Source organism: Orcinus orca, chromosome 6 (genome assembly GCF_937001465.1).
Source record: "Orcinus orca chromosome 6, mOrcOrc1.1, whole genome shotgun sequence".
NCBI lineage: Eukaryota > Metazoa > Chordata > Mammalia > Artiodactyla > Delphinidae > Orcinus > Orcinus orca.
This window is the reverse complement of record NC_064564.1, coordinates 6,360,953-6,385,357: the sequence shown is the minus strand read 5'-3', so window position 1 is coordinate 6,385,357 and position 24,405 is coordinate 6,360,953. Positions and strand designations below refer to the sequence as shown.

The 24,405-nt window shown below is 39.2% G+C and overlaps 1 protein-coding gene across 2 annotated transcripts in view; it reads left to right on the top strand.

Annotated features, from left to right (window-relative positions):
• The window catches only part of DDX60 (DExD/H-box helicase 60), an 85,215-nt gene extending 78,704 nt beyond the window's left edge, over positions 1-6,511 (top strand). The window contains exons 35-38 of one of the 2 annotated variants that reach the window (XM_012536315.3): positions 294-436; positions 2,558-2,709; positions 3,867-3,929; positions 5,783-6,511. In XM_012536315.3, coding sequence (XP_012391769.2) covers positions 294-436; positions 2,558-2,709; positions 3,867-3,929; positions 5,783-5,882 — 458 coding nt within the window. In that variant the 3' untranslated portion in view covers positions 5,883-6,511. Of the gene's footprint in view, positions 1-293; positions 437-2,557; positions 2,710-3,866; positions 3,930-5,625 lie in introns of both variants that reach the window. The other variant, XM_033403541.2, reaches the window with a different exon arrangement.
• Positions 6,512-24,405: the final 17,894 nt, after the last annotated feature.

The following is a 24,405-nucleotide window of genomic DNA, read 5'->3' as shown; positions in this document are numbered from 1 at the left end:
AAGAGGATACCATTTAAATTTAGTCTTTTATGACCTGTTGATCAAAACAACTAAAATATAATACAAAATTTTATACCGTTGATAATAGTATTAATAACTAACATTTATTGAATGTATTCTATGCCAGGATGTGCTGCTTACTGTATGTGATCAGTCTTATTCAGTCTTCATTACAGTGTTGGTCCTTGAAAGTTGAATGGCTCCCCTTGGCCTCCTGGTCTAGAGCAGGTGTGTAAGGCTTGGCAGTCTGGCTTAATCTTCAAAGCTGATTTGTGCCCACCTCTTATGGCCAGATTTCTCAGGTCAAGAGTGTGAAGACTCACAACTTGTGTCTCACTTGATGAGCTGCAGGGAAGGAAGAATAGCCATTTCTCCGTTTGCCTGTCTCTCTGGGAACTCTGACGGCAGTTTGCTTCATCTAGAAACTTCAGACCATGTAAGTGGAAAATGAGGCTTGTAAGTAAAATGTCATTGAGAAAGAATTGGATTTATGCTTCCGGGCAGCTTAGCAAGGGCTTCAAATTCCCCAGATTGAATAGAGTTTCAGGTGTATCGACAGAAATACCCAGGAAAAGGTGCTCTGGAGGCCAGTTTGTCACCCTGGCCTGAGGAACCCTGTTCCATTATACAGAAATCCAGGATCACCACTTTTCTGGAGATCGGCAGAGGTTTGCTGTGAAAAGAGCACATAAAACTATCTTCAGGCTTTCCCAGTATTGCTGTAGACGCTGTAAATCCCATATATTCTGGATCGGTGGTGTCAGAAATGAAGTATAGAGAACTAGATACATTTCAGATATGCTGGATAACCCATTTGAATGTTGGAATAAACTTGTGGAAATTTAAGTGTAGTTGATTTACAATGTTGTGTTAATTTCTTGTGTATAGCAAAGTGATTCAGGTACACACACACACACACACACACATATATGCTTTTTCATATTCTTTTCCATTATGGTTCCTCACAGAATACTGAATATATTTCCCTGTGCCATACAGTAGGTCCTTGCTGTTTATCCATTCTCTATATAATAGTTTGCATCTACTAATCCCAAACTCCCAAACCATCCTCCTCTACCCCCTCCTCCCCTTTGGCAACAAGTCTGTTCTCTATGACTGTGTGTCTGTTTCTGTTTCATAGAGAGGTTCATTTGTGTCATATTTTAGATTCCACATATAAGTGATATCATCCGGTATTTGTCTTTCTCTTTCTGACTTTGCTTAATATGATAATCTCTAGGTCCATCTGTGTAGCTGCAAATTACATTATTTTATTCTTTTTTTATGGCTGAGTGGTATTCCATTGTGTATATGTACCACATTTGCTTTATCCAGTCATCTGTTGATGGACATTGAAGTTGCTTCCATGCCTTCGCTATTGTAAATAGTGCTGCTGTGAACGCTGGGGTGCATGTATCTTTTCGAATCATGGTTTTTGTCTTTTCTGGATATATGCCCAGGAGTGGGATCACTGGATCATATGGTACCTCTATTTTTAGTTTTTTGAGAAACCTCCACCCTGTTTTCAAAGAATTTTGAAAAACTGTATAGACCCTTGTGCATTTTAAATGGACGCATATATTTTTATCATATATTTAAATAGTTTCTAATGATATAGATTGCATTTTCAGATAAGTGTTGATATGTTAAAATAGAACCGTTGCATCATCCTTTTAAATGTATAAAATGGAATATAAATACTAAAGTGTTTTAACACCCATAACTGTCAAGTTAAAAACAGTCAAGAATAACATTTTTAATGATTTAAATTTTGATGCAGTTCTTTTCCTCTTGTGTTTAGACTCTGCATCCCCGCACATAATTTTACCTTACTTATCCACCAATTCCCCTTGATTGCAAATCTTCCAGACTTTCGGGGTCAAAACGATTTTCTGGATCATATCGGAGTAAGAATATTCTAAGGACTTTGAATAATAATAACTTTCTGAGCTACTCCCCAGTCATTTTAGAAAGTAGCTGTACCAGTGTGCACTCTCACTGGCCCTGCACTAGAGTTCCTGTTGACCCCATAGAGTTTTCAGAAAATCAGCAGACATGAAAAACTACTGATGTGCATTCTTCCTTTTCTTATTTTCCTTTTTCTTTCCCCTCCATCTTCCTCTCCTTCCCTTTTGTTCCAGTAATTGGGATCCAAAGATTGTCAGAGTTACTCAGTTTAAGCCTTCTTTCCAGACATGCAAGGCACCAGCTCCCTGACACTGTGTACAAAGGTATTTCCTGCACCAATTAGGATACTGATAAAATTTTAAGTTAGCTTTTCTTTCCTAGTGAGGCTTGCTATATTCTAGTGGACAGGTAGTTAAAATTTTTATTGTACGTTGTGAGGAAGTGATGTTCATCGGTGGAGCCAGGCCATCCTACTGTCCTACTTGGGACAGCACTACCTCAGTGTGGATGAGAGACACCCTCTTCCTTCACTGTGAAGAGTGTGCTTTCAACATGTTGATTCTAGGAAGGAACTATGAAGCACAATGTAAGAAATCATAAACTTTCTTTACACATAAATAGTAAATTAAGGAGAGCTCTATTTCTTCAGGTCACTCTGCGCACCATTGGCATTGATAGCACTCGGGCTCCTGTGCTGTGGCCACAGGAATTTGATCACCAAGGAAGAAGAATGCAGCTCAATGCTTATGCGCTCGATTTCTATAAACACGGTTCCTTGACAGGATTGGTCCAGGACAACAGGTGTGTTTTATCTGTTTCCGTCTCCATCTCCCTCCCCAGCCACCCCCAGCATCCCTGTCATCCCCAGCATCCCCATCTCTACCTCTACCTTTCTCTATCCTTTTCACCTCTACCTCTCTCTCTCTGTCATTTCCACCTCTGCCTCTACCTCTAGTTCTATTTCTATATCCGTCTTCATCTGCATCTTTACATCTAATAAATGAATGTAATGAATATTAGGCAAACACCTTCTTATAATTTCAAGTATAGGTTAATCATGCGAAACATACTGAAATTTTTTCTTACAGACTAAGGGCAAGAGAAAATACATTTGGTGGTATTGTTGTTCGTGTTTGACCAGCAAAATCTTGAGACTTAGGCTGACTCACTTGACATAAAGATTTACACTACAGTTACCAATATTTGCACATGTTCACAGATGTTTTTTATTTAGTACTATTTATTGATTATTATATATTTAAAAATGGATAACAATAACAAATAATGCCATGCTCTGCATCGTCTGACAGATGTATATGAAAAGAATATAATTCACACATCTGAGGACTGAGACTATGACAGTTGTTTTAACTCCTTGGCAGGGAAACCATTTTCAAAAACAGTGTGCAGAGATTTACTGGGAATGGAGAAATTGGCCCAGTCACTGAGCACATGGACGTGTGTGTGGGTGTGTTGGGGGAGGAGAATTCTGTCACACCATCGGGAATTCAGTGTGCATTTTAAATACATTTTGAACAATCTTTAGTGAATTCAAGTATTTAAAACTTCTGACCCTCTTGAGAAACACTGATCATTTTTGACAGTAGGACTCATTATTGTGAATAAAGTAGTTGTGATACCAGTGAGTAATTCACTTGGTCTTCTCTTTGACTCTCTGGTCCCATCCACGCTCCTGATCTTGACTTTGTGGCTTGGGTTTCTCCTAGAAGGTCAGCCTCCCATGTTCATTGATTATCTCTGGTTGTGAACTTGTGACTGGAGTTCATAATTGTCATTCTCACAGATTAAATCATCTGGGAGTCTTTGGTAGAAATGATTTTAGTAAATACATCTTGACAGACAAAAGTAATCCATTAATGACCAATCCAACATTTCAATATGAAATAAATTCTTTAATGTTTTTATACCATTAATTTTCAAAATGTTGTTTTGTTTAGGATAAATGAAGGAGCTGCTTATCAGTTGTTGAAAGATTTTTCCCTCACCATTAAATCTATCAGGTATGTTATACATTTTAAATAGTGATTTCAGGTTTTCTAATAATTTAATGATAATTTGAAAAATGTTGAGCTCATACTTAAAGGTGCCCCTGAGCCTCTTAGGTGCGAAGCATTTCAATTCCCCTGTGACTTTGCAGACCTTCTCCTCAACTGTTGCATTGTTTGTATAATAGAACTAATTCCAAAATCCATGAACTTTCACCTAGACCAGAGCCTCAGCCCAGGCACTTTAGACCAACAGGCAGCAGTATCCCAAAGCTTCAAGAATCCCTAGACCCTCATGTTCTCAGTTTCCACAACCGAGGTTTCCATTTTAGTTAATGATACGTAAAAACATAGGCGGGAGGATGAGATCTGGGGACTGAGAACAAAAACCAGTGAGTTAGATGGTATGCGTCACATTATATCTCTTGAATATTGTTCAGGAGAAATGTCCAGGAGTCACAATTGTGAGTCTGTAACTAGGAGGAAATTCAGTATTGTGGGTACAGAGTTGGTCATTCTTTGCGGTAGGTCAATGAAAACACCAGGGGAAAACTGGATCTCTAGTGGAATCAAGGCAGGTACAGATTACAAAAGGCTGATGAAAGGTCAGGTCCTGACTGTTCCCATTCCTTGATGAGCCCAGCTGCACTGTCCATTCTTGGATTTCCTCTCTCCATTCTCGTCACCTGTGTATCAGTTCCTTATTGCTGCTGTAACAAATGACCACAAACATAGTGTTTAAACCAACACATCTTTAGTGTCTTACAGTTCTGGAGGTCAGAGGTTCAAAATGGGTCTCACTGGGCTGAAATCAAGGTGTTGTCAAGGCTGCATTCCTTTCTGGAGCCTCTGGGACAATCTATTTGATTGTCCTTTCCAGCTTATAGATGCTTTGATTTTGGCCCCTTCTGTCTTCAAAGCCAGCATTGGGAGGCAGATTCTTATATCAGGTCACTCTGACATTCACTCTCTCCTGCCCCCTGTCTTCCACTTAGAATGACCTTTGTGACAACAGTGGGCCACCCAGATAATCCAGGTTAATTTCCCCACCTCAAGGTCAGCCAATTAGCAACTTCAATTCCATTTACAGCCTTAATTCTCCTTTGCTATGTAACCTAAGGATTTATAAATTTCTAGGGATTAGGACATGGATGTCTTTGTGGGCCATTATTTTGTTTATCACACCCTGTTTTCTTAATTTTCTCATACATCTAGGTAAAGGGAGGATTGTTTTGCTTTTTGTAGAGGTAGTTGCCTGTGGGTTTAAGTATATACTGAAAAAAAAAAACCCCACAAAATGACTCCGTAAAAAAAAAATGTGGGGAAAAAGAAGGAGATTTGTGTTGCTGTTATTGAAGGGAGGAGGGATCTGGTTACATGGGACTTGGTGGCCATTAAAATCCTCTTGGGGGCTTCCCTGGTGGCGCAGTGGTTGAGAGTCCACCTGCCGATGCAGGGGACGCGGGTTCGCACCCCGGTCTGGGAAGATCCCACATGCCGCGGAGCGGCTGGGCCCATGAGCCATGGCCGCTGAGCCTGCGCGTCTGGAGCCTGTGCTCTGCAACGGGAGAGGCCACAGCGGTGAGAGGCCCGTGTACTGCAAAAAAAGAAAACAACAACAAAAATCCTCTTGGTAAAATACAGGGAGGGGAGCTGCATGGTGATTGTGTTGATTGATTGATTCGTTGACAGGATTTTTTTTGTTTTTTAGATAAATATGTTCCTTATGATTCTTTTCCTCATTTTGCTCACATTTCATCATCTAGTGGGATTTACTTAGTTCTACCTCCCTGGGGAAAGCCCTTCTTATGATACCGACTCTCAGTAGAATGGGTGAGTTTTATGTGTATCTATATTTCCATTTACAGTGTTTCTTTGCGTGAACTATGTGAAAATGAAGAGGACAACGTGGTCTTAGCATTTGAACAACTGAGTGAAACCTTTAATGAAAAATTTGAGAACATTTGAAGATGAAGTCTATCCAAACTAATTAAAAGATTGCCTTGGGCATTTTAAAAGTCATATTTTATGATTCTCATGCTTTTTGTTGGGAATACATATTTGATGAAGTAGAAAGGGAAGCAGTTTGGAGTCAGGGTTCTGATTAAACTTGCCCTGCTCTCCTGTGAGCATCCTTGGATGAATCACTTAGTATCTCTAAACCTCGGCTTCTTTGTATCGTTTAGTAACAATGGTTATGTCTCAGCTAGTCTGTAGATTGATTGAGAAATGCAAGGATTTTTATGAGATTGAAGAACAATGTTTGCTCTGTGAGGCCTAAACAAATATTACATTCTCAACAATTTTCTCCTCAATGTTATAATTTGTAAAAAGTCTATTAAGGCTAGAATAAACGATTACAGTATCCTGACATTGAATTATATTCTCCCTATTTAATTTAAATGTGATTCCATGACTTAGATATGGCTGTTGGAAGAGTACCTTTTAGTGAACTTAAACTACTTTTTATAAAACATGATGGGAGTTTGGTATAAATTCCATGGTGCTTTAAATAAAACATACCTGATGATTTGGCTTGATTTTAATTCTACATAAGTAACTGAAAAACCACGAACAAATAAAATGGGTTTAATCTATTTGCCGTTGGTCTCTTTGTGTTAAATTCACACGTCTTTCCATCCTCTTGCATACACATTTGCATTTTATAGAACATAGTTCATATATGGTCACTTTCCTGCCCCAGCCTAACCTCAGATTATCATTCTAGAACCTATTTTAGACCCTAAACTTGAACAGAGCAATTTTTCCTCAGGGCAAGGTCTGCTGTCTCCTACTATCAAGACGTCTTACTGAAAGATGTTCCATTGTATGGCATTATTTATACACAGATTACATCGGCTTAGAAAACCCCTGTGGTTCATTTTGTCTGGAGATAGAAGAATACTCTTTTCCCTGGAACTGACCCATCCTTGCATGTGCCGTGTTAAGGGTCCCTCCTTTCTTTGGTGAAACCGATTTTCATTATTTTAAAACATGAAATACAACAATTTCTGAACACCCAGACATTTAGAAACGAAAGCAGTGTTTTTACTGCCCCTTAATCTCTACCAAACAGAACCCAACAACACAGTGAAAGGATCACACACCATGATTGAGTGGGATTTATCCCAGGAATACAAGGGTTCTTCAATATATGCAAATCAATCAGTGTGATACACCATATAAACAAATTAAGGAATAAAAGCCATATGATCATCTCAATAGATGCAAAAAAAAAACTTTTGACAAAATACAACACCCATTTATTATGAAAACTCTCCAGAAAATGGGCATAGAGGGAACCTACCTCAACATAATAAAGACCAGATATGACAAACCCACAGCAAACATCATTCTCAATGGAGAAAAACTGAAAGCATTTCCACTAAGATCAGGAACAAGACACGGATGTCCACTCTCGCCACTCTTAATTCAATATAGTTTTGCAAGTTCTAACCACGGCAATCAGAGAAGAAAAAGGAATAAAAGGAATACAAATTGGAAGAGAAGAAGTAAAACTACCACTGTTTGCAGATGACATGATACTGTACATAGAAAATCGTAAAGATGCCACCAGAAAACTACTAGAACTAATCAATGAATTTGATAATCTTGTAGGATACAAAATTGATGCACAGAAATCTTTGGCATTCCTATACACTAACAGTGAAAATTCAGAATGAGAAATTAAGGAAACAATCCCATTTACCACCACAACAAAAAGAAGAAAATACCTAGGAATAAACCTACCTAAGGAGGCAAAAGACTGAGGAAACTATAAAACACTGATGAAAGAAATCAAAGATGACATAAACAGATGGAGAAATATACCATGTTCTTGGTTTGGAAGAATCAATATTGTGAAAATGACTGTACTACCCAAAGCAAATCTACAGATTCAGTGCAATCCCTATCAAACTACCAATGGCATTCTTCACAGAATGAGAGCAAAAAATTTTACAATTTGTATGGAAACATGAAAGACCCTGAATACCCAAAGCAATCTTGAGAAAGAAAAATGGAGCTGGAGGAATCAGACTCCCCACCTTCAAACTGTACTACAAAGCTACAGTAATGAAGACAGTATGGTACCAACGCAAAAGCAAATATAGATCAATGGTACAAGGTAGAAAGCCAGAGATAAACCCACACACCTGTGGTCACCTAATTTATGACAACAAAGGCAAAAACATACAACGGAGAAAAGACAGCCTCTTCAATAAGTGGTGCTGGGAAAATTGGACAGCTACATGTAAAAGAATGAAATTATAACACTACCTAATACCATACACAAAACTAAACTCAAAATGGATTAAAAACCTAAGACCGGACACTCTAAAACTCTTAGAGGAAAACACACTTTGACATAAACCACAGCAAGATCTTTTTTGACCCACCTCCTAGAATAATGAAAATAAAAACAAAAATAAACAAATGGGACCAAGTTAAACTTAAAAGCTTTCACACAGCAAAGGAAACCATAAACAAGACAAAAAGACTATCCTCAGAATGGGAGAAAATATTTGCAAATGAAGCATCGGACAAAGGGTTAATCTGCAAAATATACAAACAGCTCATGGAGCTCAATATCAAAAATACAACCCAATTAAAAAATAGGCAAAAGACCTAAGTAGACATTTCTCCAGAGAAGACATACAGATGGCCAAGAGGCACATGAAAAGATGCTCAACATCACTAATTAGAGAAATGCAAATCAAAACTACAAGGAGGTATCACCTCACATTCGTCAGAATGGCCATCATCAAAAAAATCTACAAACAATAAATGCTACAGAAGGTCTGGAGAAAAGGGAACCCTTTTATACTGTTGGTGGGAATGTAAATTGATGCAGCCACTATGGAGAACAGTATGGAGGGTCCTTAAAAAACTAAAAATAGAATTACCATATGATCCAGCAATCCCATACTGGGCATATATCATGAGAATCATAATTCTAAAAGACACATGCACATTGTAAATGTTCATTGCAGCACTATTTACAATAGCCAGCATATGGAAACAACCTAAATGTCCAACAATAGATGAATGGGTAAAGAAGATGTAGTACATATATACAATGGAATATTACTCAGCCATAAAAAGGAATGAAATAGGGTTATTTGTAGAGATGTGGATGGACCCTACAGTCTGTCATGCAGAGTGAAGTAAGCCAGAAAGAGAAAGACAAATATTGTATATTAATGCATATATGTGGAACCTAGAAAAATGGTACAGATGAACCTATTTGTAGGGCAGGAATAGAGACGTATATGTAGAGAACGGACATGTGGACACGGAGGTAAGGGGAGGATGGGATGAACTGGGAGATTAGGTTTGACATAAATACACTACCATGTGTAAAATAGGTAGCCAGTAGGACCTGCAGTATAGCACAGGGAGCTCAGCTCGGTTCTCTGATGACATAGGTGAGGATGGGAGGGAAGTCCAGGAGGGAGGGGATATAGGTATACATATAGCTGATTCACTTCATTGTACAGCAGAAAGTAACACAACATTGTAAAGCAATTATATTCCAATAAAAAAGCAAAACAAAACTAAAACAATGGTACACAGTATTAATATATTGTTACATGGGTTTCCACCCCTTATTTGTAGTTTCGAAAGTCTGATGGAGACATGAAGATTTTTTCCATATGACTGAGCCAATCTAACTTCCTAATTTTTAGGAGGAGAATAAAATTATTTCTTGTAACGTGGTATTCTCTTGCAAGAAGGAGTTACACCTAACCTCTTCCAGGTGGGTCTAATGGGCAGCTTCCTTTTTGATTTTTAGCAACAACCTTAAAGAGTAACTTGGAACAACTTATGAAGAATGAATTTACATAGGAACTCCGAAAACAAAATGCTTTATGTTCCATTTGTTGTACTGATGTGAAATTTTTCTGAGAAACGTGTATAAAGACCTTGGTGAGATTACTGGAAAATCATCATTCCCACCATAATTTATTCCCATCTTCTTCCCAAGAGAGGGAAAATCATATTTGCAATGGGCCTATAAAGGGTTTTCTGGAAGAGCCATTTATCAAAAATTTTTATTTTGAGAAAATTGTAGATGTTTATGGTATTATAAGAAATAATAAACCTATGCATGTATGGTCAACTAATTTACAACAGAGGAGGCAAGAATATGCAACATGGAAGGACAGTCTCTTCAATAAATGGTGCTTGGAAAACTGGACCACTATCCTGCACTACACATAAAAATTAAAATGGATTAAAGACTTGAACATAAATCCTGAAACCATAAAACTCCTTGAAGAAAACATTGGGGTAAGCTCCTTGACACAGGTTTTGGTAATGATATGTTGAATCTGACATTAAAAGCAAAAGCAACGAAAGGAAAATCAACAAGTGGGATTATGTCAAACTAAAAAGCTTCTGCACAGCAAAGGCAGCCATCAACAGAATTAAAAGGCAACTTACTGAATGGGAGTAAATATTTGCAGATCATATATCTGATAAGAGGTTAATATCAAAAATATGTAAAGAACTCACACAAAAACCCCCAAGTACTTGATTGAAAAATGGGCAGAGGGTCTGAATAGACATTTTCACAAAGAAGACAGACAAACAGCCAAAAAACATATGAAAGCATGCTTAACATCCCTAATCATCAGGGAAATCTGAATCAAAACCTCAGTGAGATATCATCTCACACCTGTCAGAATGGCCATCATCAAAAAGACGAGATAAGAAGTATTGGTGAGAATGTGGAGAAAAGGGAACCCTTATGCACTGTTGTTAGCGGGACTGGAAATTGGTGCTGCCACTGTGGAAAACAGTACAAAGATTCCTCAAAAAATTAAATTAAAATTACAGCTACCATATGATCCAGCAATCCCACTTGTGAGTGTTTATCTGAAAGACATGGAAATGCTAACTCAAAGATGTATGCACCCCCATCTTCAATGAAGCATTATTGACGATAGCCAAGACATAAAAACAACTAGTGTACATTGATGGCCGAATAGATTAAAAATTTTATATATATGTATACATTATATATATGTATAAATATGTATATATATAAAATCAGCCAAAAAAAAGAGTGAAACCTTGCCATTTATGACAACATAGATGGACCTTGAGGGCATTATGCTAAGTGACCTAAATCAGACAGAGAAAGACAAAGACTGTATGATCTCTTATGTGGAATCTAATAAAAAAACTGAACTCATAGATGTAGAGAAGAGATTGGTAGTTGTCAGAGGTGGGAGGTGAGGAGTGAGCAAAACAGGTGAAGGGGGTCCAAAGAACAAACTTGCAGTTATAAAATAAGTCATGTGGTGTAATGTATGGCATGGTGAATCTAGGTAATAATACTGTATTGTCTACAGTTGTCCCATGGCATCTGTGGAGGACTGGTTCCAGGACCCTCTGCAGATACCAAAATCCTCGATGCTCAAGTCCCATAGTGGGTCCTTTGTATCCACAGACTCTGCGTCTGCAGATTCAGCCACGTGTGGATAGTAATCATGGCGCACGATCCATGGTTGGTCGAACCTGTGGACACAGCGATGAGAATTCAGAGGGCCGACTCTGTATTTACTGAAAAAAAATCTAAGTATAAGTGGACCTGTGCAGTTCAAACCCGTGTTGTTCAAGGATCAACTGTATTTGAAAGTTGCTGAGAGTTAATCTGAAAAGTTTCTATCACCAAAACAATGTGTGATGATGTTTGGTGATGGATGTTACCTAGACAATGCGGTGACCATTTCACAATATATACAAGTATTGAAACATTATGTTGTGTACCTGAAGCTAACATAATGTTATATGTAAATTATGTATCAAATACAAATGATAATGAAACAAATTAATACAGGGTGATCCCATATAGACTTGGCCCAGTTTCCTAAATGGTAGATGCTTGCATCGGTATAGTATCAGAACCAGGTACAGTTCTGATTGGTACAGTATCAGAACCAGGAAATTGATACAAATATAATCCATTATTCTTATTTCATCAGTTTTACGTGCATGCATTTGTGTGTGAGCATCTGGTTCTGTGCAGTGTTACTGCATGTGTAGGTTTTTGCATCCACTACCACAGGCAGGATACAGAACAGTCCATCCCCACAAAGAACCCTCCTCCTGCCCCTTTATAACTACAGCCAGCTCCCCACTGTAACCCCCCTCCCCCTCTCCCCTTCCCACCCGACATCACATCCCTCCCACTGCTACCCACCTTCCCGTCCCTAACCTCTGCCAACCACTAATTACTCTCTATTTCTGTCCTGTTGTCATTTCAAGCCCCATATAAATAGAATCATACAGTATGGAACCTTTGAGATTGGCCTTTTCTCATGCAGCGTAATTCGCTTGAGACAGATCCAAGTTGCTGCATGTTATCCGTATTGTGCTATTTCTTATTGCCGAGTACGGTTCCACAGTCTGGATGTACCACATTTGGTTAACCCCATTCAACCCATTAAAGGACACTGGCTTGGTTCCAGTTCTGGGCTCTTGGAAATAAAGCTGCTATTAATGTTCATGCTTCCTCTGTTTCTTGATCTTCTGTTTCTCTTTTCTTGCCTTCCCGTGAATTCCCTGAAAATTTTTGGATTCCCTGTTGATTTATTTACAGTGTTTTTGAGTACGTCACTCTGTACAGTTTTCTTAGTGGTGGCAACGTGCATCTGTAACTGGTCACAGTCTGCTGGTACGGAGGTCTTACCACCTTACTGCTACGTAGGTCCCTTTACCCTTCCCGCTTTTAAAATATAATCGTATGTAAGTATTCTTTCGACGTACATTGAGCATCACATCAGATGACATTAACATTTTTACTTCAACCATCAAATATGAGTTAAGCAGCCCATGAGAAGAATATTCTATGATATTTTTCTCTCTTTTACCCATTTTGATTTTTTTTCTTTTCTGAAGGCTCAAGCTTCCTTTTGTAATCCTTTCTTTTCTGTTAGAGAACTTCCTTTACCCGTTCTTGGAGGGTAGGTTTGCTTGTGACGAATTCTGGTCATTTTCCTTGAATGGACAGTTTTTACTTCCTCTTCAATCCTAAAGAATATTTTCACTGGTTATAAAATTTATTTGACAGGTTTTAAAAATTTTCAGTTCTTGAAAAACATCGGGCCACTTCTGGCCAGCACGGCTTCTGATGAGAAATCCACGGGCGTGAGTTGGTGTGCGCTGTGGGTTATGTGGTGTTTCTCTCTGTCTGCTTTCAGGATTTTTTCTTTGTCTTTAGTTTTCACAAATTTAGTTAAGATGTTTTCGTTGTATGGTCTTTATTTGGGGTTTATTTAGCTTTTTTACTCTGTAGGTTCATGTCTTTTCCTAAATTTGGGAAGTTTTCAGCCATTATTTCTTTAAAAAAATTTTTAATTGAAGTATAGTTGATTTACAATGTTGTGTTAATTTCTGCTGTACAGCAAAGTGATTCAGTTATACATGTACATACATTCTTTTTCATATTCTTTTCTATTATGCTTTATCACAGGATATTGAATATCGTTCGCTATGCTCTACAGTAGGACCTTGTTGCTTATCCATCCTATGTGTAATAATTTGCATCTGCTAATCCCACACTCCCACTCCATCCCTCCCCCACCCTCTCCCCCTTGGCAACCACAGTCTGTTCTCTATGTCTGTGAGTCCGTTTCTGTTTCATAGAGAAGTTCATTTGTGTTGTATTTTAGATTCCACATATGTGATATCATTCGTCTTTCTCTGTCTGACTTATTTCACGTAGTATGATCATCTCTAGGTCCATCCCTGTTGCTGCAAATGGCAATATTTCATTCTTTTTCATGGCTGAGTAATATTCTATTGTATATATGTACCACATCTTTATGCATTTATCCGTTGATGGACATTTAGGTTTTTTCCATGTCTTGGCTATTGTGAATAGTGCTGCTGTAAACATAAGGGTGCATGTATCTTTTTGAATTAGAATTTTGTCTGGATATAGGCTCAGGAGTGGGATTGTGGATCATATGTCACCATTATTTCTTTAAATATCTTTTCAGCCCCACTCTTTTTCCCTCTCCTTCTGAGACTCCAGTGGTGTGAGTGTTAGCTTTTCTGTGTAGTGTCACAGGTCCCTGACACTCTTCATTTTCTTTTCAGTCCACTTTCTCTTATTCAGATTGGTGAAGGCTATTGACCTGTCCTCAGGTTCACACACACACATACACACACACACACACACACACACACTCCCTTGCAGTGTACCTTGCAGCTCCCACAGGTCTTCTATTTTCCTTAAGCTTTATAGTCTCCATTTCATTCCACAACAAGCCCTAAACGTAGTGGGGCAGTTTCTTTGATGGAAAAATATTGGAAGTGGTGAAGACTAAGGAGAGAAGCCAGACTTGATGACAGTGGCAACTTGTGACTCAGAAGCTACGAGGAGAAAACATATGAAGTATTTATTATAGGAATCTAGCAAAATACAGAACGATGCCAGCTAAATATATCGTTTGTTAAACTGACTTTTATTTCAACGTCAGTGTTCACTAAATGCACATCCGACTTGCACAAAACCAGCCAGGGCCAGGGAGTGAGCGTGCATTCCTTCCTAGGGTACGAAGCAGCTATGTAGAGCTGTATCAAGAGGGCAGGTCTGCATTCTTTGGTTTCCAGGTTTCTAAGCTACAATAAAGGCTTGTTATCAACTCAGCCTCACAGGGATGTGTGGTGCAAGCACGATCGATCGATCTATCAAGTACGAAGTTAGAGTAGGGTTCATCTTGGCATACCCATGTAAGTAACAAGAGCTAATTTGGTTTTACATCAACTATGTTGATTAGACAGCACTTTTCCTAATAAGCACTCAACCTACTAGGGACTTTTACCATGTGTGATATCCATAGAGATGATAGAGTGAGCCTTCGTTCGATAGGAAGACATAAAACAGGATCAAGAAAGGCTATTGAGAGAAGCAAAAGCTGGCTTTCAGAAAACTCTCGGGCTATGGAAGCCTTGCCCACCTGCCAGGAGACTTCCTGAACAGGGCAGAAATTATGAAATCATAACAGTCAGTTGAAGAAGTGAAGCTTTCTCTTGTCCCAGTTATGGATTCACGTGAAAAATACAAAATCTAACTTTTCCCAACACGTCCAAACATTTCATTCTTTGAATAAAAATTCAAGACAGAGCAGCCCCGTGTCTCCTAGGTCTTTCTTCTTGGCAACAACAAGCCCTGGCCATATCTCAAAAACAAGAACAGGGACGTTGAGACGTGAGGGATGACACGGCAGTGGATTCTCTGGGTTTCCTCATGCCTCCCATACGTCCAAGCAGCGCGAGGGGGGGCCTCATCGCCGCTGTGCTTCCCCACTGTGTCATCAGGGCATCCAGCCTCCCCCAACCTGGCATCAGTGGGCATGAACAAGGCAGTCTGAGGTGGAGCTAATCAGAGCTCTGCTTTTATCTCCTTCCTCTACAGTCTGGCATCAAACTATCTTTGGAGCCATATTGTCTACACTTTGTCAACATGTTATATCTTTCATGATCTGGCCGAACTAAACGAGTTCACAGAAGGTCCCCCAGTATACGGTCTGTATTTTCCTCTTTTTAAGACCAATTATTTAGCTCTGAGTTTCCCTCCTCTTTATCTATATCTTAGCCATGCTTTAAAGCCCACGTCAAATAGCACTTCTCTGTGTAGCATCCCACCAGATGATCTTTTCCCTTTATGGACCTATTAGGAAGGGGAAAACACAAAAGTACGTCTTGCAATACTGTTTTCCATAGTGTCTGCACTGATTTACTTCCCCACAGACAGTGTGTAACGCCTCCCTCTTCTCCACATCTTTGCCAAGTTATTTTTTGTCTTTTTATGATAGCCATTCTGACAGGTGTGAGGTGATATCTCATTGTGGTTTTGATTTGCATTTCCCTGATGATTAGTGATGTTGAGCATCTTTCCATGTGTCTGTTGGCCATCTGTATGTCTTCTTTGGAAAAATGTCTATTCAGATCCTCTGTCCCCTTTTTAAATCAGATTGTTTGTTCTTTTAATTTTGTGTTGTGTGAGGTTTTTTTTTTTTTATGTGTTTTGGGATGTACGTATTTTACGTATCCCTTATGGGATATATCATTTGCAAATACAGGCATACCTCTGAGCTATTGAAGGTTCAGTTCCAGACCAATGCAGTAAAGTGAATATCAAAGTAAAGCAAGTCACATATTTTTTTGATTTCATAATGAGTAAAAAGTTATGTTTACACTATGCTGTAGTCTCTTAAGTTTGAAATAACATTATGTCTAAAATAACAATGTAAATACCTCAGTTAAAAATACTTTATTGCTAAAAAAATTCTAGCCATGATCTGAGCCTTCAGTGAGTCATACTTTTTCTGCTGGTAGAAGAGTTAAAATATTTTGAGAATTAAGAAAATGTGACACAGAGTCATAAAATGAGCAAATGTAGGAAAAATGGCTATAGACTTGCTGGTTGCCACAAATTTGTAAAAAATGCAAGATCTTCAAAGTGCAACAAAGCAAAGTGCAATAAAACAGGGTCTACCTGTATCTTCTCCTATTCAGTAGGCTGGGTTTTCTGTCTTGTTGATGGTTTCCTTCACTGTGCAAAAGCTTGTAGTTTGATGAAGTCCCATTTGTTTACTTTTGCTTTTGTTTCCCTTGCCTGAGGAGAGAGACCCAAAGAAAATATTGCTAAGACTGATGTCAGAGAGTGTACTCCCTGTATTTTCTTCTAGGAGTTTTCTGGTTTCAAGTCTTACATTTAAGTCTTTAATCCATTTTGAATGTATTTTTGTATTTGGTGTGAGAAAGTAGTCCATTTTCATTCTTTTGCATGTAGCTGTCCAGTTTTCCCAACGCCATTTATTGGAGAGATTGACTTTGCCCCATTGCATATTCTTGGTTCGTTTGTCAAAGATTGACCATATGAGTACGGGTTTATTTCTGGGCTCTCCATTCTGTGCCATTGATCTATGTGTATACTTTTGCACCTGTAGCATACAGTTTTGGTTACTATAACTTTGTAGTATAGTTTGAAATCAGGGATCATGACCAAGCGAAGCTTAATTTTCCTTTATTTAGATTGTTTTGGCTATTTGGGGTCTTCTGTGGTTCCATACAAATTTTAGAATTGTCTTTTGTAGTTCTGTGAAAAATGCCTTTGACGTTTTTTTGTTTTGTTTTGTAGATTGAATCTCTAGATTACTTTCAATAGCATGGACATTTTAACAATATTAATTCTTCCAATCTTTGAGCATGGTATATCTTTCTATTTATTTGTGTAGTCTTCAGTTTCTTTCATTAGTGTCATAGTTTTCAGGATACAAGTCATTCACCCCCTTGGTTCAGTTTACTCCTAGGTATTTTATTCTTTTTGCAATTATAAATGGGATTGTTTTCTTCATTTAGTTTTCTGAAAATTCATTATTGGTATATAAAAATCAACAGATTTCTGTATATTAACTTTGTACTGTGCAACTTCAGGGAATTCATTTACTAGTTCTAATGACTTTGGTTTGGTTCTGTATATTAATTTTGTACCCTGCAACTTTACTGAATTCATTTACTAGTTGTAATGGTTTTTGGTGGGGTCTTTAGGGTTTTCTATATAGTATTATGTCATCTGCAATTAGTGAGTTGTACTTGTTACTTTCCAATTTGAATGACTTTTATCTCCTAGACTGTGTTAAATAAAAGTGACAAGCGTGAGCCTCTTTGTCTTGTTCCTGATCTTAGAGGAAAAGCTTTTAGCTTGTCACTCTAATGATGTTAGCTGTAGGTTTGTCATATGTGGCCTTTATTATGTTGTGGTATATCCCCTCTTTACCCACTTTGTGGGAGTTTATGTCACAATGGATTTTGAATTTTGCCGGATGCTTTTTCTGCATCTATTGAGCTGATCATATGATTTTTTTCCCCAGTGGCTCCAAATTGATGTGTTCCTTTATTTAATCATTGCAGCTTCAAACATTTTTTAACATTTGTATGATTTCTCCACCTGCCCCAACCCAATCTAGAGTGATGTTTAATCCTTTGCATTCTTCAAGCTCTCACAACTGCCGTTAAAATTCACTAATATAAAGCATTGACCACAGCTGACAGCTTGGCTAAAAATGGGCATCTTTCATCATATTGGTGCTCTTCTGAAGACTGAATTAGCCAGGAACTCTTTACCTTTAATTTGAAAGTAAAATGCACTTTGAAAATAGGCAGTGTGATTTGTTCAGTCAGAGCATTATGTAGTTACTTTCGCTTGAGATGATCATATGGTTTCTGTCCTTGTTCTGTTAATGTGGTTTATCACACTGATTGACGTGTGGATATTGAACCATCCTTGCATCCGTGGGATAAATTCCACTTGATCTTGGTGTGCAGTCCTTTTATTGAATTGTATTTAGTTTGCTAGCATTTTGTTGAGGATTTTTTATCTCTGTTCATCAAGGATATTGGTCTGAAATTTTCTTGTGGTTTCTTTGTCTGGTTTTGGTAACTGGATGGTGGTGGCTTTGTGGAATGTGTTCAGGTGTTCCTTCCTCTTCAGTTGTTTTGGAAAAGTTTGAGAATGATAAGTGTTAATACATTTGGGGGTGTTTGGTAGCATTTACCTGTGAAGCTGTCTGGTCCTGAACTTTTGTTTGTTGGGAGTATTTTTATTACCAATTCAATTTCATAACTGATAATCAGTCTGTTCATGTTTTCTACTTCTTCCTGATTCAGTCTTGGGAGATTGTATGTTTCTAGGAATTTATTCTTTTCTTCTAGGTTATCCATTTTATTGGCATATAATTGTTCATAGTAATCGCTTGTGATCCTTTGTATTTCTGTGGTATTGCTAACTTCTCTTTTGTTTCTGATTTTTATCAGCTGAAAAATCTGTTGATAATCTTATGGGGGTTCCCTTGTAACAAGTTGTCTCTCTCTTTCTGCTTTTAATATTCTCTCCTTTGCTTTAACTTTTGATATTTTAATTACAGTATGTCTTGGTGTAGATCTCTTTGGGTTCTTTTTGTTTGGGACTCTGTGCTTCCTGGACTTGGATGTCTGCTACCGTATCTTCTAGATTGCTGATATATTCTTCTGCATCCTCTAATCTGCTGTTGATTCCTTCTAGTGTATTTTTCATTTCAGTAACTGTATTCTTCAGTTCCTTGTTTTCTCTTTTATATTTTCTGTCTCTTTGTTTAATTTCTTACTGATTTTATTTATTTTTCTCCCAAGTTCAGTGAGCATTTTTTGTGACTATTACTTTGAACTCTTCATCTGGTAAATTGCTTATATCCATTTCATTTAGTGATTTTCCTGGGGTTTTGTCTTGTTCTCTCATTTGGAAGGTATTCCTTGTCTCCTCATTTTGCGTAACTGTCTGTGTTAATTTCAGTGATTAGGCATATCAGCTACATCTCTCACTCCTGAGAGAGTTGCCTTGTATAGAAGGTGTCCTATGGGGTCCTTTGGCTCAATGCCCCCCTGGTCCCCAAAGCCAGGTGCTCCTGAGGTACCTTCTTTGTGGGCTGTGTGTGCCCTCCCATTGTGGTTGTGGATGCACCAGTGGGCAGGGCTGGCCCCTAGCTCATCTGGCTGGTTGTCCCGACCATGACTGCTGTGGGTGTGCCGGTGTGCGGGGCCAGCCCTCTCTGGTGGGATCTGCTTTGGGGGGCATTGGTGCTGGCCAGGGCTGCCTGTCAGTTGAGTGGGGTAGGAGCTGCTTTGGAGAGGTGGGTTGGGTGGGGCGGGTCCTCAGGGGAACACCAGGGCAGGGCGCATGGTGTTAGGTAGGTTGATCGAGAGTGATAGAAACGGCCCCACCAGCACCGGGCCTGCTAGTTAGAAGGAGAGTAAAAAAAAGGTCTCCAGCCAGTACTTCTGTCCTTGGAGAAAGTTTCCCCAGGTCCTTGCCTGCCTCGCATCCACCCTAATATTAGTCAATGAATCTACTTCAAGAGTGGAGTCTCAGTTCTCCACAGCCCCCCAGCCTTCCCGGATAGAAGCCCCACTGATTTTCCAAGCCAGACGCTCTGGGGGCTTGTCCTCCTGGAGCTGGTCAGACCCGTTGCTCCTCAGGGGAACGTTGCGGTTGTGATACCCTCCTGCTTGTGGGTCACTTACTTGGGGCTGTGGGTTCTGACTGGACTGCATCTCTGCCCCTCCATCCCGTCTCCGTGTGGCCCTTCTTCATATCCTCAGTCATAGAAAACCTGTCCTGCTGGTTTTCAGGTTGTCCTCAGAGAGTTGTTCTACAGGTACTTGTGGTTTTGGTGTGCCCGTTGGGGGAGTGGGGCTCAGGGTCTTCCAACTCTGCTCTCCTGATCTGGACTCTAGTCTCTAATAAGTTATTTTTTAATTCTATAAACAACTTTGAAAAGTAGTTATTCTTTTTTTTTTTAATTTATTTTATTTATTTATTTTTGGCTGCTTTGGGTCTTTGCTGCTGTGTGTGGGCTTTCTCTAGTTGCAGCGAGCCGGGGCTACTCTTCGTCACGGTGCGCGGGCTTCTCATTGCGGTGGCTTCTCTTGTTGCAGAGCACGGGCTCTAGGCGCGCAGGCTCAGTAGTTGTGGCTTGAGGACTGTAGAGCACAGGCTCAGTAGTTGTGGTGCACAGGCTTAGTTGCTCCGCGGCATGTGGGATCTTCCCGGAGCAGGGATGGAACCTGTGACCCCTGCATTGGCAGGCGGATTCTCAACCACTGCGCCACCAGGGAAGCCCTGAAAAGTAGTTATTCTTACCAGCTTTGTTTTAAGATGAGAAAACTGAGGCTCAGAAGAACTCACAAGCCGTGGTGTGAACCTAGATCTGTCTGGCTCCGAATCTCCTTTTCCTTTGATTACAAAACACTGACTCACATACAGGGTATTATTTTGTTATTGAATTCCTGCAAAGAGAAAGACATTATTCCAATTTGGGGGCTGAAGAAGCAAGTTAGAGACATTTGAGGTCTTCACAGAGTTAGGAAATTGCCAAGAAAAGATGTGAACTTATTTTGGAAGGGTTTTATAAACTATGTTTTATTTCTTTATACCTTGCTGGATAAGGTTTGCTATTATTTTATTTAGGATTTTGTTTAGGATTTTTCTTTCAGATATTTTGTTTAGGATTTTTATTTCTATATAAACTAATGACACAGACCTGAAATTTTCCTTTCCTATGTTTGATTTTTTTTTGATTGAAAAGTTTATTTTAGACTCAAAATAAATTGGGGAACATTCTTTCTTTTTTATTTATCTTCTATTTATGAACTGTTTGATGGGATTGGAATAATATGTTCCTTGAATGATGCTTTTTATTTTTTTAATTGGAGAAGAGGATTGAGGTAAATTTTAAATGTTCGTTTATCGGTCTGTTGAAGTTTTCTTTTCTTAATAAATTTATTTATTTTATTTATTTTTGGCTGCATTGGGTCTTTGTTGCTGTGCGTGGGCTTTCTCTAGCTGTGGCGAGTTGGGGCTACTCTTCATTGCAGTATGTGGGCTTCTCATTGCAGTGGCTTCTCTTGTTGTGGAGCATGGGCTGTACATGCGCGGGCTTCAGTAGTTGTGGCACGTGGGCTCACTAGTTGTGGCGCACAGGCTCTAGAGTGCAGGCTCAGTAGTTGTGGCTCACAGGCTTTGTTGCTCCATGGCATGTGGGATCTTCCTGGACCAGGGCTTGAACCCGTGTCGCCTGCATTGGCAGGTGGATTCTTAACCACTGCACCACCAGGGAAGCCCTAAAGTTTTCTATTTCTTATTTAGCTTGGCATATCATACGAAAATTCCACTTTATCTAAATGTTCAAATTTCTTATGATATACCTGTTGATAGTACTTTTTCTAATTTGTAAAATTACCCTAAAGTTTTCTATTTCTTATTTAGCTTGGCATATCATATGAAAATTTCCACTTTATCTAAATATTCAAATTTCTTATGATATACCTGTTGATAGTACTTTTTCTAATTTGTAAAATTGCTGCCATTTTTGTAGTTCTGATCCCCCTTTTATTCCTAAAATTATTTATTTTTGTTATCTCTTTTTTTTCCTGAGAAGTGATGACAAACTGTGTTGATTTTATTATTTTCAAATAATTAGTTTTGGCTTTATCAATCCTTCTTTTTTACATGGCACTAAAATGTTAATCTTGATAATTTCTTTCTGTCACTTTCTTTTTTTTTTTTTTTTTTTGTGATACGCGGGGCCTCTCACCGTTGTGGCCTCTCCCATTGCGGAGCACAGGCTCCGGCAGCGCAGGCCCAGCGGCCATGGCTCACGGGCCCAGCCGCTCCGCGGCATGTGGGATCCTCCCAGACCGGGGCACGAACCCGTGTCCCCTGCATCGGCAGGCAGACTCTCAACCACCGTGCCACCAGGGAAGCCCTATCACTTTCTTTAAAAATGTTCTCCTTTTAACTTCTTTAGCTAAGTTTCATGCTTAGCTCACTAACTTTTATTCTAACTTCTTTTCTAATATAAGCACTTAATGATATAAATTTCTGTCTATTCACAATTTTAGAGGCATTCAGTACATTTTTATGAATATATTTGGTGTTATTTAAATTCAAGTATTAAAAAAATTTCCCATTAATTATTTTTGCCCTGCAAAATTAATTAGAAGTGCTCTTATTAACTTGCACATGTAAGACATTTTGTTTTATTTTTCTTATTTATCTTCCATTATTGATTATGTGGTTAGGGAACATAGTGTCTAAGACACTATGAATTTTGTAGACTTACTTTGTTATTTAAGATATTTCAAACATGTTCCTTATTTACTTGAGCAGAATGTATTCTATATTAGGAGTCATAGCAATCAGAGAAAGGTTTTTTTAAAAATTTTTATTGGAATATAGTTGATTTACAATGTCGTGTTAGTGTCAGGTGTTCAGCAAAGTGAATGAGTTATACATATACATATATCCACTCTTTTTTAGATTCTTTTCCCGTATCGGTCATTACAGAGTATTGAGTAGAGTTCCCTGTGCTATACAGCAGGTCCATATTAGTTATCTATTTTATATAGAGTAAGAGAAAGGTTTTTAATTAATATCCTCATTGTTCAAATTTTCCCTGACCTCCTTGATACCTGTAACATGAAAAATATGAAGAAATATGCTTAGGTCAGTGGTGTAGTATTTCTCTGTCCCATTAAAACCTTGAGGGAGGTTCGTTGGACTTGTTCTCTGCATTTTGTTACTGAACAGAAACTCTCCACTGTGAGGTTTTATGCTCCATCGGACCGGCAGGTTATTTTTGAGCACATACGACGTTTTCAGTTCTAGTCCACACTGATCAGGACTTTTGAGTTGATGAAGAAGAATTCTCAGTGGATCTCAAGGCTCCAATTAATTGTCCCAAGATGTCAGGTGTCCTTGCTGTAATTCTTGTAGACTTTACAAGGTGGAGAGCAGAAGGAGGTGGAGGAAGGTACGTGTAGTGTGCGGGGTGGCTGGGAGAGTCCTGGGAGAGGCTGGTAGGGGCGTGTGCAGACTGCAGCTGGCCCGAGGCAGGTGTGTGCACACACTTGACCTTTGCCTTCAGTGTCCTATAAATGCACTTTCACAGAGGGTGTGGCCGAGGAAATGGGAAGAAGCAGAGAAGCTGTGATACCCTGCTTGCTCTTCCTAAGGCAGGAGACTTGGCTGGTGTAGAGAGGGCACTGCCAGGGCCTCGGTCGGAGCAGCAGTGCGCTCTGTTCCAGGTCTTCCCAGGGCCTCCCAGGACACCTGACCCCATCCTGCAGCAGCTGCCGGCTGTTGGGTGTGAGGAGGGAACCACAGATCACAGGCAGGAGGGGGTTTGGTGCCTCGTTTACAGATGAGGCGGTGAGAAAAGTGAGCGCATGTGTTTGGGGATTGTTTAAGGAAAGAAGTGACTGCTAATAGCTGAGATAAACTTGAAGGTTAGACTCGGGGTGGCAGAATGGTGCTGCTTTCAGTCCCAAGAATAAGTCACTTATTTGAAAATAAATTAAGTCCACATGTCCCCTTTGGATTGAATTCATATTTTTTAAACATAGTAAGACTTGGTACCAGCTTGATTATTTTAAAAAACGTGATACACAATTTTGCATTAAGTTTATAGCTTAATGTAACTGACAGACATGGGAAAGACACACGTGTTTGTGTGAGTGTGTGTGTATGTGTGTGTATATGTGTGTGTATCTGTGCGTGTGTGTGTTTGTATCAATGAGGAGCTTGGCAGGATTGATAGAGAAATAATGGCATTAACAAGTGAGAAATCTACCTTAAATGGTGGTTTGTAAACTTGGATTTAAAAATACTGTCAGCATAGTTTTCTTGACTGTATTTGTATGTTTAATAGCTAAGAATTGCCTTTTACTTTAGGGTAGGGGGTGATTTGTGACTCAGCTAAATTGGGGTTCTCTGAACAGCGAAGTGTACTTGCAACATTTCAGTGAAACTGGAAATCAAGGGCAAAGTCAGTTCTTGTCTGTAGTTGTTCTCCAAGTCCAACTGTGCGGCTCCCTGGAGCAGCTGCGTACCTGCCTGTGACCTCAGCAGCGCTGTTAGCCTCCTGGGAAAGACGGG